Raw genomic sequence first — 13854 nt, forward strand, 5'->3', positions numbered from 1 at the left:
AGGACACTGCCTTGCTTGGGTTTCAACATCATGGATAGGGAACGTGACCCATTTGGAAGACTCTGACTGGGTTCCTTCCATAGTGACAGCCCCAGTGAGGAGGCAGTTCCTGTAACCTCAGCATAAGATAATTTGCAATTGAGGGGATGAACGGAGGCCCTGCAGCTAGGCTGTCTGTCCCCACTGCTAAGCTCCAGAACAGATGCCAGCTCCTTAGTAGAGGGGCATGGTCTACCCATGGCCTAGTTTTTGAGCCATTAGAAATACATTTTCAGAGCTTCCTTGGTGGCCCAGTGGTTGAGAATGTAGACTTCCAATGTAGGGGACATGGCTTAGATCCCTGGTTGGGGAACTAAAATCCTACATGCTGCAGGGCAGGAAGACCCCGTGCCTCAACTGGAGAGCCTGCCTGCAGAAAACTACAGAGCCCATGTGCCACAGTCAGAGAGAAGCCCGCATGCTGCAGTAAAGAGCTCATGTACCTCAACTAAGACCAGACACAGCCAAAAATACAAAAAAATAAAAAATTTAGAAAAATCACCTCCCTCTTAAAAAAAAAAAAAGGGGGTTAGCTGCTCAGTTGTGTCCAACTCTTTGCGACCCTATGGACAGCAGCCCCCCAGGATCCTCTGTCCATGCGATTCTCCAGGCAAGAATACTGGAGTGGGCTGCCATTCCTTCTCCAGGGGATCTTCCTGACCCAGGAATCAAAAAAGAAAAGACATTTTCTTTTTCTACCCCTTTAGTCTGATTATAGTTTTCTGATTTTACTGGAAAAATAAAGACAGAAACAATGCATGAAACTTGACTGAAAATGAAAGAGAAAAACCTTTTCTAAAATAAAAGAGAAACATTCCTTAATTAGGGAAAACATATACAACACTCCCCAACTGACTAAAATGCTTTCAACTCACTTAAAAAACATGCTAACATCTTTTTTTTCTCCCCAATACAAGTGTAACAGATGTCAAGTGCCAGGAAAATCAAGCCGTGATTTTAGCTCCAGGGAAGCTGCTCTTCACAGAAAACTGGGCTCTCATGGCCTGGCCTTCACCTGCCCTGTCCACCTGCTTGGCTGGCCTGCAGTCACAGACGTGGTGCGTGCCGAGCCGGTACCACAGCAGGCAGCCCTCCAGGGCAGGGAGTGCACACCTCACCTGCTCACGGTCCAGATGTGTGAAGGGACCTGCCAGCTTCCTTTCCCAACCAAACCCACAGCTCAGGGGTGATCTCATAGCCAGGGAGGGTTCACGTGCAGTATGAATAATGGAAGGGCATCCCAGGCCACACACCCACTCCATGTCCTTCCACGGCCGCCAGCATGCACCCGGCTCTCAGGCGTGGACGACCAGACCAGCAGTGGCTGCGAATTGGGGGAAGTCTGTCCACAGACGTCCCAAAGGCCACCTGAAGGGACTTCCCGTCCTCGGGAAGCCTGCGACCTCAGAGCAGGAGCTCTCTCCTCAGCAGGAGCTCTCTCCTCAGCAGGAGCCTCCCCAAAGTCTGACTCGAGTCCCGCCAGCCTCACACTGATGCTCACCTCCACCTTTAATGTCCACAGGGACATGAGTGTGGGGGTGGAGGGCAAGGCTCCCTGAGGCCTGTGTCTCAGGACCTGGTCTGGGGGTGAACCTATGGGACTGAGAAGAACACGTGACGGAGGCCAAAGAAGTGGGGTTCAGACGTCGGGTCAGCAGTCACCCCAGTAAGGCGCTACTCTCTGGGGTAGAGAAGTGGAGGCTCCGAGGCAGGAGGAGACAGGAAGCTCACCCTCCCCGGGGCTGGAAGGGTCCTCCTGGGGCTTTCCTGACCAGCACAACTGCCCAGTGTGTGAAGGGGAGCATGTGAGGGGTTCAGAGGCGCTGAGGGAACCCTGACATACAGACACTGCACTCCTCCCACTCCAGCACCTCACAGGGGTCCACAGCCCCGGGCAGCAACACCAGCACCCTGTCTGACTGATGAGGGCGGCCCAGCGGCAGGCTGCCACACACCACTCAGGCCGCACACTGCCAAGTGGCCTGGGCACCCAGGTGAGCATGTGGACGGAAGCTGGAGGCCCTTCCTCACGAAGACCCTTTCCGAGGGGAGTGGTGTAGAAACAAGGAAGGAAGCATGGAATGTGAGGCGGTGGGAACTCTGTGGAGTAAACGGGGAGGGGAAGGATGGACAGCATGGTGGGCTGGCCAGTCTGATAGGAAGGAGCCTTTGGGGCTGGTGACCGCCGGCTTCCATGGGGGCAGGACAGGCTGACAGAGTCACAGCCCCATGGGGAGCCCCTTGGGACCGTCCAGGCTCCCCTCTCCAGCAGGGATCCTGGAGGTGAGAACTAGCTCCTGTGAGAACGAGAGAACTCCTACTTTCTTATCCCCAGTGGACACCCCCTCCCTGGGCCCCAACCAGGTCCCCAACAGCTAGATGAGATGAGAAGGGGTTTTCCATCCTGTCCATCTGGAAACCCAACTTGGTATGATCTAGAAGAAGCCAGCAGGGAGGTCTGAGCTGTCCCTTCACAGACCTGCCCCACACCCCACGCTGGCCACGCACTGTGGACTGTTCATTCTTATTTAAGGAAAAGAAAACTGATGAAAAAGACCTCTGAGTTACTGGGAGCAGGAGTCAACCTGCTATCAGATTAAAGATGAGGAGCCTCACCTGCTGGCTTCTGAGGTCAGGAAGTTCACCAGGTGGCTGGCCCACAGCACAGGCCCCGAGTATGTCGCAAATGCCGTCAGGAACATGGCTGGGATCTCCATGTAGGCATCCAGGCCCACGAAGCCTGCTGAGATGTCCACAGTGGCAATGCTGTTGGAGTTTCCCTGGACGAGGGCAGAAGCAGTGCTGACGCGGCTGGTCCTGTACCATGGCCATGAGGGCCCACGAGAGCCGGCTGTGGGGACACGGCCCCAGGAGCCCGCTGCCCGTTCACTCCCGGCTCCGGGGCTGACCCTGGATGATGGCCCTCTACCTGCCTGCCTCACTCCCAGGCTTGGGGAGCAAGTGGAATGTTTTTTACCTTTGAGAAACTATACAATGTAAGTCTGCTGATGGAGTGTGAAAAGCCCCAAACTTCTATCTGTCAACTTCAGGCAGACATACCAACCTCCCTCCTCCCTCCTTGGGGACCCTGTCTGAGGGGCTAAGGGTGGTGTTGCCACATGGCTTACAGGAGCAGCAGGACACTGCTGTCAGGGAGTCTCAGGCCCAAGATCCTGGCCACTAACAGGACAGCTCGTCCCACCAGGGAGGGAGGGGACTTGAATCCAAGCGAGGCTCTCCCGAAGTTTGGTCCCCCACCTTTCAGTCTTCACTGACGCTGGTGGCCTTTTCTAAGACACTCGTGCTGTTTACAGGCCTGACAGCACAAATGTCTGTCCTAGCACAGTGAAGGCCCTTCCCAGGAACTTTTTACCCGATGGCCCAAGGACATGGGTCCAAGCTAGGTGAAGCCCACCGCCTCCTCCCCTGGCTGTATGCCATCCTGGGCCATCACTGGGTGGTGGCGCCGACCCCCAAACATCTCAGGCCATGCCTACTCCCCGTGCATTCACTGTCCACCGCTGGCCCATCCCTTGACAACAACCTCCTTTCTGCAGTTTCCCCATGACCCCCTCTGCTCACGTCCGTCTGGGCTCTCCCTGACTGTATGATTCCCTCCCTAGAGACTGAGGAGACCTCGGAGCTGCTGAGAGGAGGAGAAGGAAGAACAAAAATCTCAAACACCATGGCGAAGGGAGGCAGGCTGACGACAGAAAAGTGGCTCTGACCCCAGGCGGTCGCTGGAGGTGCTGCCAAAGCCGACTCCGCGGTCAGGGAGGGCTGGCCTAAGGTGTGGCCCGCATGCTCTGGGGCTTCCCTTGCGTTAGGTCACTAGGTCCTCAACAGTCTGATGCTGTGTGTGTGGGTTGGGGGAGAAGGGGTGGTCTAGAGGCAGAGAGAGACTGAGGGGCCCATGGAGGGCTGTGGATACTAACTGGGCACCATGCTCCTGACCTTGTACCATGAGGAGTCAGTGAGCTGAGGGCTGGGGAAAGGGTCAGTGAGCCTGTGAGCCTCCTGCCAGGAAACCCAACAGTGAGAAAAGGACATCCCAAGGGAAGGGCTGTGGGAGGGGAGATGAGAGAGGCCCCGGGGGCCCACTGTGCTCCTAAGGCCACACAGCTGCCCACTCGTCTGACATGTCGTAGGGCCTGCCGTGTGAGGGCTGACCTGCGTTGGTTTTGCTCCTTGGGGACCTGAAGCTTGTCTGACGGTGCCTGCTGCAGGTGCACCCGTGGCTGTCAGACACATGTGCTTTGGCTGCCTCTGGGCAGTGCCTGAGATGTGCCAATATCATAAACTGTCATGGAAGCTTTGTGTCCTGCTGTGGGATGAGGCCACATGCGGCAGAGAAGCAAACAGAACGTCAGAGACTGTCTCCTTGCTTGGGGGCGTGACTGCAGTCAGTCTTCCTGACACTGAGGCCTCAGCGTTGGGCAGAACTGTTCAGTTCACAGGGAGCCTATGGGCACCTTCCTGATCAGGCGGCAGGGTCTGCTGTGCCACCGGGGGCAAGTGGGAGACTCTGGTGAGCTGAAGGCTGAGGTGGAACTTGGTCCCTCCAGGGCCAGGAGCTGGATGCTCTGTCCACCTGTCCACTGCAGTCCCGAGTAGACGGTTGCACCCTGAGGTCTACCCTGGAGGTGGCTGGGTCTGCCTCTATGGGCTCCTCAACACTGAAGAGGAGATGCGACAAGCACGGGTCCCAGGAGAGTAACAGCCAAGTGGGAGCCCCAGCAGTGCCCACTGCTGAGAGCCAGGGAGCAGGGAGAGCAGCCACCAGCCAAGCTGACAGAGCCAAGCACTTCACTCCCCTGACCGCCCGTAGGAAGCAGACCCGCAGAGCAGCTGCATGCTGGCACCAAGCGTGCCTGTCTTAAATAACTAACTGTACTTTATCTTATAAATATATGCATGATTTAAGCATAAGTCACCTTGCCATGCCAATAGTTCTTTTACTAAACTTCCTGGCTTATGGTAAAATTTTCTTAAAGAAAAACTAAAAGATAAACAACATAAAAATTAATAGTCTTCTACCCATGCTAATGATGAAAACCTACCTGAAAATAGAAGAATGCTTGACCAAACCAGTAATGCATCACAGTGACCTCAGCTACGTCATGCCTCAGGGGCCTCCAGATGAACTGAGCCATGATGGTCTGGATTGCGAGGCTCAGCACCAAGACGGGGAGATTGTGGGGTCTGAGGAGCAGTGTTGCCAGGAGAACTAAGCCGCTGTGTATCTCCCAGAGGCCCACAGTCCTGGCCGTGAAGTCTGCAGCAATGATTTGAGATTTAAGCAAGTCTTTGGTGCCCGTGAACAGAATGCCAAGGACAAAGACATAAACAAAACGAGCCTCGGTAATGCCCCTAAAGAAAGCAAAACAAGTCAGATTCATTAGCACCAGCTACAAAAAAATCAAATATGTATTTTCCCAAGTATGCGTCTACTGAGCTGAGCTGACAACACAAGCTTCAGGACCCACTCACTGTGGGGGGCTCTGTGGAAGTAGGGGTGTCTGCCTGTGCACATCAGACCCCCAGGACCCCCAGAGGCCGGCAGGCCTGTCCTTTACGTGTGCACTTCTCTGACGGAGCTGGCTGACAGGAAATTGTGCTCACGTGGCCAAGGATCACCTGGGTGAAAGATCAGAACCGTCACTTGTGGCCAAAAGATCTGTCCACCTGCTTTGCATAGTTAATTGGAAAAACTGCTGGAGTAAGATAAGGTCAAAGAGGGAGAAATCCGCAAAGGCCCAAGTAAGCAGAGACATTTCAAGAAGAAAGGGGCTGGGACCTGTAGCAAGGAGGACACTGGGCAGGCTGACAGTGAACAGGAAGGGGAGCACCACTGATGTCTTGAAGGGGCCCCTCTTGCCCTGACCACCCAGCTGTGCCTGGACATCCAGAACCACTGAAACCAGGCCTTCCACCCCAGCCAGGTCTGGGCTTCAGAGTGGAGAAGAAAGTCAGGAGTTAAATGTAGAGGGTTCCAGAACACCGATGGACAGCAGCACCTGCGGGCACTGAAAGGAGAGAAACAGCTTTTAGGGAGATCTAGAATCGGGGCAGCTTTAGAATCAGGGCAGATGTAGAGCCAGGAGGGAGTCTAGAATCAGGATGGACCTGGAACCAGGATGCATCGAGAAGAAGGATAAATGGGGTGGGGAGTGGAAGCATTTCACAGAAACAATGGGAGCCAGGCAGTGCAGGCTGACGAAAGGGTGCGCTGGTCTATGTTTTGGACACCAACAAAGTACATACTGTCGTCACCATGAAAGGTAAGGAAAAGATCCGTATCTTGACGTGAGTGATGCTGAAATAAGGTGCATCCAAGAGGAAGAGGAATTTACTCATGTATCACCCTTTGATTTTAAGTAAGTTCATTTGTATCATTTTTTAGATCCTACATATAAGCAACATACACTTTGAGATTTAAACAAACAGCTCTGAATTGCATGCCCTCACATGTGACATTCAGTCTTGACATCTTTGAGGTAAACGGCCTTTAAGGTGTCTCCCCACCACGCCCACCCCACCTGACCTTCCTTCCACAGGTTAAGATCTGCCACTGGGCTGTCACCTCAGCCAGGCCCTCAGCACCATCTCAATCCCCCACACCAGGTGACAGGCCCTGTTCCCAGGAGTGCCCCCTGTGCCTCTCGGCCACCCAGACAATCTGGCCACAGCTCTCAGAACTTGCCCTGACACGCTTTCAGAGAGGGCAACACTTGTTTTTCTTTCTTTGACTAGCAAAGCAACATCAAACATTTAGAGAAAACCTACCCTTCTCAAACTATTCCAAAAAAACTGCAGAGGAAGGAATGCTTCCCAAGTCACATTATGAGGCCAGCATAACCCTGATATCAAAACCAGACAAAGATATTGCACACAAAAAATTATAAGCCAACATCAATGATGAACGCAGATAATAAATCGTTAACAAAATAGTAGCAAAACAAATTCAACAAAACATTAAAAGGATCATACACTGTGATGAAGTGGGATTTATCCCAGGGATGCAAAGATGGTTCAACATCCAAAAATCAATCAAAGTTATATACCAAGTTAACAAACTGAAGAATAAAAACCACATGATCCTCCTCAACAGACGGTGGAAAAAGCTTCTGATAAAATTCAACATCCATTTATGATTTAAAAAATTCTCCAGAAAGTGGGTATAGAGGGAGCACACCTCAACAGAATAAAGGCCATGTGTGATAAGCCCACAGCCAACATCACACTCAGTGGTGGAAGGATCTAGACTAAGAACAAGACAAGGATGTCCACTCACCACTTTTATTCAGCATAAAATTGGAAGTCCTAGCCATAGCAGTCAGATAAGAAAAAGAAATAAAAGGACTCCAAACTGGAAAGGAAGAAATACAACTGTCACTGTTTGCAGATGCCGTGATATAATACACAGAAAATCCAAACTGCCACGCGGGCCATCAGTGAGTTCAGTACAGCTGAAAAATACAAAATTAATATACAGAAATATCCTACATTTCTATAACTAACAACAAATTATCACAAATAAAAAGTAGGAAAACAATCCCACTGACAACCACATCAAAGTAATAAAACACTTAGAAATAAATCTAAGAAGGAGATAAAAGAACTATACTCAGAAAACTTAAGATACTCATGAAAGAAACTGAAGACAGCACAAACTGATGTAAAGACATGTTTAGACATACCATGTTCCTGGATTGGAAAAATTAATATTGTTAAAACAATCATCTACTCAAGGCAATCTACATATTCATGTAATCCTTATCAAAATACAAATGGCATTTTTCACAGAACTAAAACAGGTAATTCTAAAATTTTAAAACTTGTAAGGAAACACAAAAGATTTCAACTAGCCAAAACAATCTTGAGAAAGAACAAAGCTGGAGGTATCACAAGCCTTAACTTTAAACCATACTCCATAGCTGCACTAATCTAAACCGTATGGAACAGGCACAAACACACACATCACACACACACAGACTGAGGGAATGGACTGGAGAACCAAGACGAACCCACACTTACGTGGGGAATGAACTGACGACATAGGAAGCAACAATATACAATGGAGGAGAGACAGTCTGTTCAGTAAGTGGTGCTGGGAAAACTAGAAAGCTACACGCAAATGAATCAAACCGGACAACTCTCTCATGCCACACACAAACATAAATTCAAAACGGATTAAAGACCTGAAACCAGAGACCTCAGAGACTCATCCAAAACTGCTGGCCAAGCACCTCATTTTTTACTATGTGCAACTGTAAGTAATGCTTCAGAGAACACACCCATATCCCAGTCTCTTGCTTCATGTCTGGTTGTATTTTGAGATGAATTCTGTAAGAGTACACCCAAGTCAGAGGGTTGGACAAAATCAAGATTCTTAACACATTTTATGAACAGCCTTCCAAAATAGGGTCTGCTCACCCCAACCCTGTGACTGTTAAAAACAGAGAAAGCCCTGTGATGTGCAGAAAGTGGTATTGACAATTTGCAGGAGCCAGCTGCAGGAGCTCATGTAAATTATGGGAAAGTTGGGCTTTCTGACATGCTTCACCCCCAACTGCTAGGAGTATCCACTCCTTATTATCCTCATTACTAGTTACTTCTTAGTGAGGATCCCTTATTAAAAAAAAACAAAACACCCCAGTGACCTTACTTCCAAGTTATTTGTCTCTCTCCTACCAAAAAAAGAGGCTAACAGAACTGGCTCACTGAAATGTTCTCAGTAACTATTGACAAAATCACAATTCACAAAAGCCCAACTCTAATGATCTCAAGACTGCATGGCATTTTTAGTACATAAAACATTACAACAGGTCTAAAAACAAGTGCTTGTGTCTGCTAGTACACTTACTTTGAAATGTCTTTGTTGTCTTGTTGCCATGGGAACAGCACATTTCCAATGGCCGCCCGGTAGCAATAGATGCCCAGCAGGCCAAACGCCATGGCCACTTTTGATGTGAGGGAGCACCTCTTCTGAACCAACACAAAAATCATGGTGAGGGAAAGTGCGGCCAGAACAGAGAGTTCAGCCTTATGATCAGAGCTGGAATGAAATGTAAGATGCCAGAAATTACCACCAAGGACAGCTAGTGATGCTATGGGCCTACACACGTGGCTAAGAACGCAACACATAAAGGGCCGTTAGCCCAGACTCTCACTGCTCACTCCCAACTGGTCCCCATCATCAGCTCTGCACGGGTCAGGGCAACACTGCCTGCTGGCTCTCCTTTCTGGGGCTGCCTCGCTTTCCCCAACCACAGGTGAGGAGGTTCCGGGCAAAGGAGACATGTCCTGGCACCATCCTCTTCCATTCACTTGTCAGTGCAGAGGGAATCACTTGGGAGTGTCTGCCCCCTCGCAGGTGCCCCAGCAGAGAGGCTGGGCACACGGCTGTCACAGCTGTCTCTCTGCCTGGCCTTTGCCCATGCCCCCTGCTACCTTGGTGAGCTGTCCTGGGCGGCAGGGCTTTCCCGTTTTGTTCACTGCAGGTCATGGTCATGAAGCCCAAACACTCAATACCTCTGAAGTGAGTGAGTCACACACCCCACATGGAGAAACTACTAGGAAAGATGCAGGGGAGAGGAGGCCAGTGCCAGGTGGGTCCTGGGGGCGGTGACAGGGTTACATTGGGGCCGCCACTGCTGCTCTGCAAGCTGTGCTTTATGCAGACCCTGGATCATTGTCACAGATGGAAAGCAGAGCATAGAGGCAATTTCGGGTGTCTCTGGGTGCTTCTTGAAGGCTCTGTCCTGGAGCAGGAATCACCAAAACTGCAGCCTCCTCACAAATGGACTGGGAGAGTCATGCCCCGATGGAAAGGCACAGGGGGCCAGTGTGCTGAGGGAGGGTCCAGACTGAGGCGTGGGCACAGCCTGGAGAGGGGGCAGGGGCAGTGGGGGTGCCCTTGCATGCACGCCTGCTAGTGCATCTGGGGGTGGAAACCACCAAGCCCTCCTGCAGTGCTGTCATGTCCCAGGAGAATTGGAAGGTCATTGTGCTACTCCGGCGCTCTCGCCCTCACATGCTCTGGCTCTGCCTGCCACCCCTCAGCTCCCCTCTGCTTTTGCACCCCAAACGGGGACAGGCCAGGACACTCTTTTCAAAGCTGCTGTGAAAATGGAATGAGTGGGCACACAGCAGGCACCTGAAAATTGCTACCTGGGGTTACTGTGGTTGCCAAAGATTTGCTAGTACTGTTATCACTGGGGAGAAATTTACCATAGGAATTATTTGGCCAGAGGAATAAATAATCTTACAGCCTTTGGCGTACAGTTCCAGAAGGACTTATCCAAAAGGACTGTGCCACTATGTGGTCCCAGGATGCACTGACGCTCACCAAGCCCTCACCAGGTGTAAAACTGCACTTTGTGATTTGACGCTCCCGAATCACCAGTGGGAGCGCGCCTTTCTCTGCTCTTTCCTCTGGGACTCCCTCCCTTAGGAGTGTGTCTACCACAGTTGTGAGTCTTGCGTTCTGCCAACAGTTCTCAAGAGGCTCTCCCCAGTGACACGACGGTGACCTTTGTTGGTCTCTCTTGGAAATATTTTTTCATCTTGCTGTGCTCTTACTTTAGTTGTTTTTTAAGACCTCGTTGACAGTAAAATTGATGATACAGCCAAATCTTGGTCTTTTCTACCCTAGTTTCTTCTCTTCACTTCAGTCCTCTGTATTTGCCATACTTTCCACTGGGTCACCTGGCCACCCGTGAGAGGCCGCAGAAGCAGCTGAAGACACACCTCCAGGCTCCAGCCAAGGCAGCTGCCCCTCTGGGGGTGGGGTGTGGGGGAGGCAGGGGGACAGAGAGGGGTGGGGGCACAGGGCTCCTGGTCAGCCTGTCACCCCAGCCCCACACCATGGGGCACAGGGCAGCGAGTGAAGAACTATATCCTGCTGCAGTGATCATTATAAAACTCACTGGTTTTCAAACAGGAACACTTAAAGTGATTCAGCAATGAAAAACCAAACTACCAGGCTAGCCTCAAATAAATTCACCTTTCAACTCAATTCATGGGTCAGTCTTCTATTTCTTCAGATTTCAAATACCACTTCTATCCTGAGTAGGAAAAACAGGTCTTTGGAGCGTCTGGCCCAAGGCCACAACTCATGCCCTCACCTGGTGAGCCAGTGCCCCAGGTCGGGCCGGTGGGCCCACTGCACACCGGTCTGGTTCAGGGACCGCAGCAGCCGGCAGCAGGCCAGAACCAGCCAGGGGCTCGCCAGCACCATCCACCGCTCAGAGCCTCTGAGGGCTTCCAGGGAGGAGGGGTCTGCGGGCGCTCGGCTGAGCTCCCACCCCTCAGGGCCAGCACGCTTGCCCTGCAGAGCCACCGCGACCCCGTCAAACTCCTCTCCCGTGTGTGGGCAATGCTGAGGGGCACAGTCGTCGCCCAGAAGGCACTTTCTGTAGATCTGGTGGCACAGAGCTAAACACAGTGTGTTGACGAGGAAGTACCAGGTCTGGTGCTCCTCTTCGATGAAGCTGCTTGCGCCCAGACTCAACACATGGCCCACGGTTCCCAAGAAGCTGAGAAGATCTAACTCTGACCACCTTGAGGTGGACTGAGGTGGATTCTGTGAAAAGGAAAATGCATTTTGTAAGGAAGAATCTGAACAGTTCACCTTCTTGCTGCACGAGCGTACAGTGCTCACTCACAGAAGATAACCTGCTGCTCCTCACGCCCCGCACCCACTTCACCCCATCCCCCTGGGTGAACCAGAGGACCTGGGGACAGCAAGGCGACCCTGCCCCAGACGGCAAGCCTGCAGCTGAGGGACAAGGAGACTGAAGAGGTCTGGACCCCCCTTCTTGACAGTGCCAGAGCTCTCAGCCCATCCTTCACACCCCATCCTTGCCTCTCACAGCCACGGCCCACCACTCGACCACTCGAGACCAAAGAACCCCAAGGGCATACTCCACCAAACCAGACGTCTAGCTTTTCCATGAACTTGCTGGAAATCCAGAGAGTTTCCATTACAATGGTAGGGTATCATAGTACTAGCCCTTAAATACACTAATATAAAGCATTTTAAGTTAAGATGAGGACTCAATGGCTCTCACTCAATACTGCTGGCATTCATTCCGTTACCTGCGTGCACCTAGCACATGATGGCGACGCGGTGAACCTGGTCAAGCCCTGGAGAATTAACTCCTCTGGGAAACCCCACGCTTGAGCAGGTATGGAAATGTGTGGGAAATGACAACATACGCGTTCCCTCAGCCACCAGCACATGAGGAGGGGTGGGTGTCTATGGCCCCATGACCAGGAGCTGCCCTCTGGGGCCTAGAGTCATTGCCCTGGGTCCCTCAGGCCCTGGGCACTGTGAACCAACCAGGACTGCCCGTGTCTCTCTCACCAGCCCGCCACCACAACCAGCTGATGAAAGAAGGCGTCAGAGGCCAAAAGCTGCAAGAAGTCTAGAACAGGAAACTGCATTTTCTGAGGCAGAATGAGGATGAGGTCTGAGTTTCTTCTTGATCTCTGTCAGTCAGCTGCTTGCTCCTCTGTGCAGCCACTCTAGAGAGGCCCCCGGTCACAGTCCCAGGGACCCTGTCCTTCCAGCTCAGAAAGAAGGCATGAGGCCTGACAACACAGGTGAGTGCGTGAAGTTGGGATGGTCAGGGCCTGGGAGGCTCGCCACTGAGAGTGTGTCGCGTCAGCTCCCATGAAGCGTGGGCCCTTTCCTCAGCTCCCACCAGCACCGTGCCTGCTACACGCTAGGGGTCTAACCCACATCTCATCAGTGCAGCAACAAGAGCAGCCCACCTGGAAAGCCAGTCCTACCTGACTCAGACACTTCCCACCGGCAAAAACCCTGGTGAGAGCAGACATGCCCGCGCAGAGCAGTGCGGCGATCAGCGTCATCACTCCGCCCGCAGCCAGCCACGGGAGGCCGCACAGGTAGCACGAGCTGTCAGCGGCGGTGCACACGACGACGTGGAGCGCTGCGAGCGCCAGGAGCAGCAGGTAGAAGAGCAGAGAGCACACGGGCGACAGCAGGGGGACGTCCAGTTCAGCCCTGCTGCTCAGCGCCTGCGGGACACTGAGCAGGAGCAGGACGAGGGCCTGGAACAGGAAAAGCGGGTGTCCACGACTGCGCAAATAGGGCGCGTGCCTGTCCCCTTCCAGAAACACCGAATCTCCACGTCCTTTGACTACCAAACGTTGGCGGAGCTGTCCGCCCAGCGACGCAGTGACCCTGCCCGGGGACCCGTACCTCCAGGACCAGGACGGTCCCCACCGCCATGGAGTAGACGTCATACTGGGCCACTCGTCTGCTCAGCGACAGCTTCAGCGTCCTCAGTGCGTCCAGGTACTGCCTGCGAACCTTGGCTCCCAGGTTGAAAACGACTTCTGAGTTATTTTCCTCCAAGTACAATCTGATCCAGTTTCTGTGCGATCTTTCCGACACTTTAAACTGCTCAAATCCAGGCTCTAAGAAGAAAGGGCCACACACACAAATCACCGACACGCACACACACGTGTAATCTGTGAGTCCTGCTACTGATGGCACGTGGCAGAGCCTGACACTCATCAAGACGAACTCCCAGGAGGGTTGGCCGCCCCTCAGGAAAACCCTGACTGCGGTGACGCCGGCCTGTGCCCACCCCGTCCTTCCTCCCACTGCCCCACTCGCACGGACAGAAGCCCCTCCTTCTCAGCCTCCTGCTTGCCGCCTTCTCCCTCTCCTCTCTCTCCACTCTTCTTCCTCATGGTGCAAGAGTGTGACAGCCATAAAAGTAGAGTACTAAGAGGCCCTCAGTTCTACAGAATTCCCCCCAACCCTCAGGCTCTGTGTGA

The 13854-nt window shown here is 52.5% G+C and overlaps 1 protein-coding gene across 6 annotated transcripts in view; it reads right to left on the bottom strand.

The window, feature by feature from the left end:
- The window catches only part of PIGG (phosphatidylinositol glycan anchor biosynthesis class G (EMM blood group)), a 42563-nt gene that overhangs the window by 3024 nt on the left and 25685 nt on the right, over positions 1-13854 (bottom strand). For 3 of the 6 annotated variants that reach the window (XM_070791997.1, XM_070791995.1, XM_070792000.1), the window contains 6 exons: positions 13271-13488; positions 12820-13119; positions 11169-11626; positions 8906-9097; positions 5100-5409; positions 2656-2819 (listed from right to left, as the gene is read on the bottom strand). In XM_070791997.1, the coding sequence (XP_070648098.1) occupies positions 2656-2819; positions 5100-5409; positions 8906-9097; positions 11169-11626; positions 12820-13119; positions 13271-13488 (1642 nt within the window). The remainder of the gene's footprint in view (positions 1-2655; positions 2820-5099; positions 5410-8905; positions 9098-11168; positions 11627-12819; positions 13120-13270; positions 13489-13854) is intronic. The other 3 variants (XM_070791999.1, XM_070791996.1, XM_070791998.1) reach the window with 3 other exon arrangements.

The sequence above is a fragment of the Bos indicus genome, chromosome 6 (genome assembly GCF_029378745.1).
Source record: "Bos indicus isolate NIAB-ARS_2022 breed Sahiwal x Tharparkar chromosome 6, NIAB-ARS_B.indTharparkar_mat_pri_1.0, whole genome shotgun sequence".
NCBI classification, from domain to species: domain Eukaryota; kingdom Metazoa; phylum Chordata; class Mammalia; order Artiodactyla; family Bovidae; genus Bos; species Bos indicus.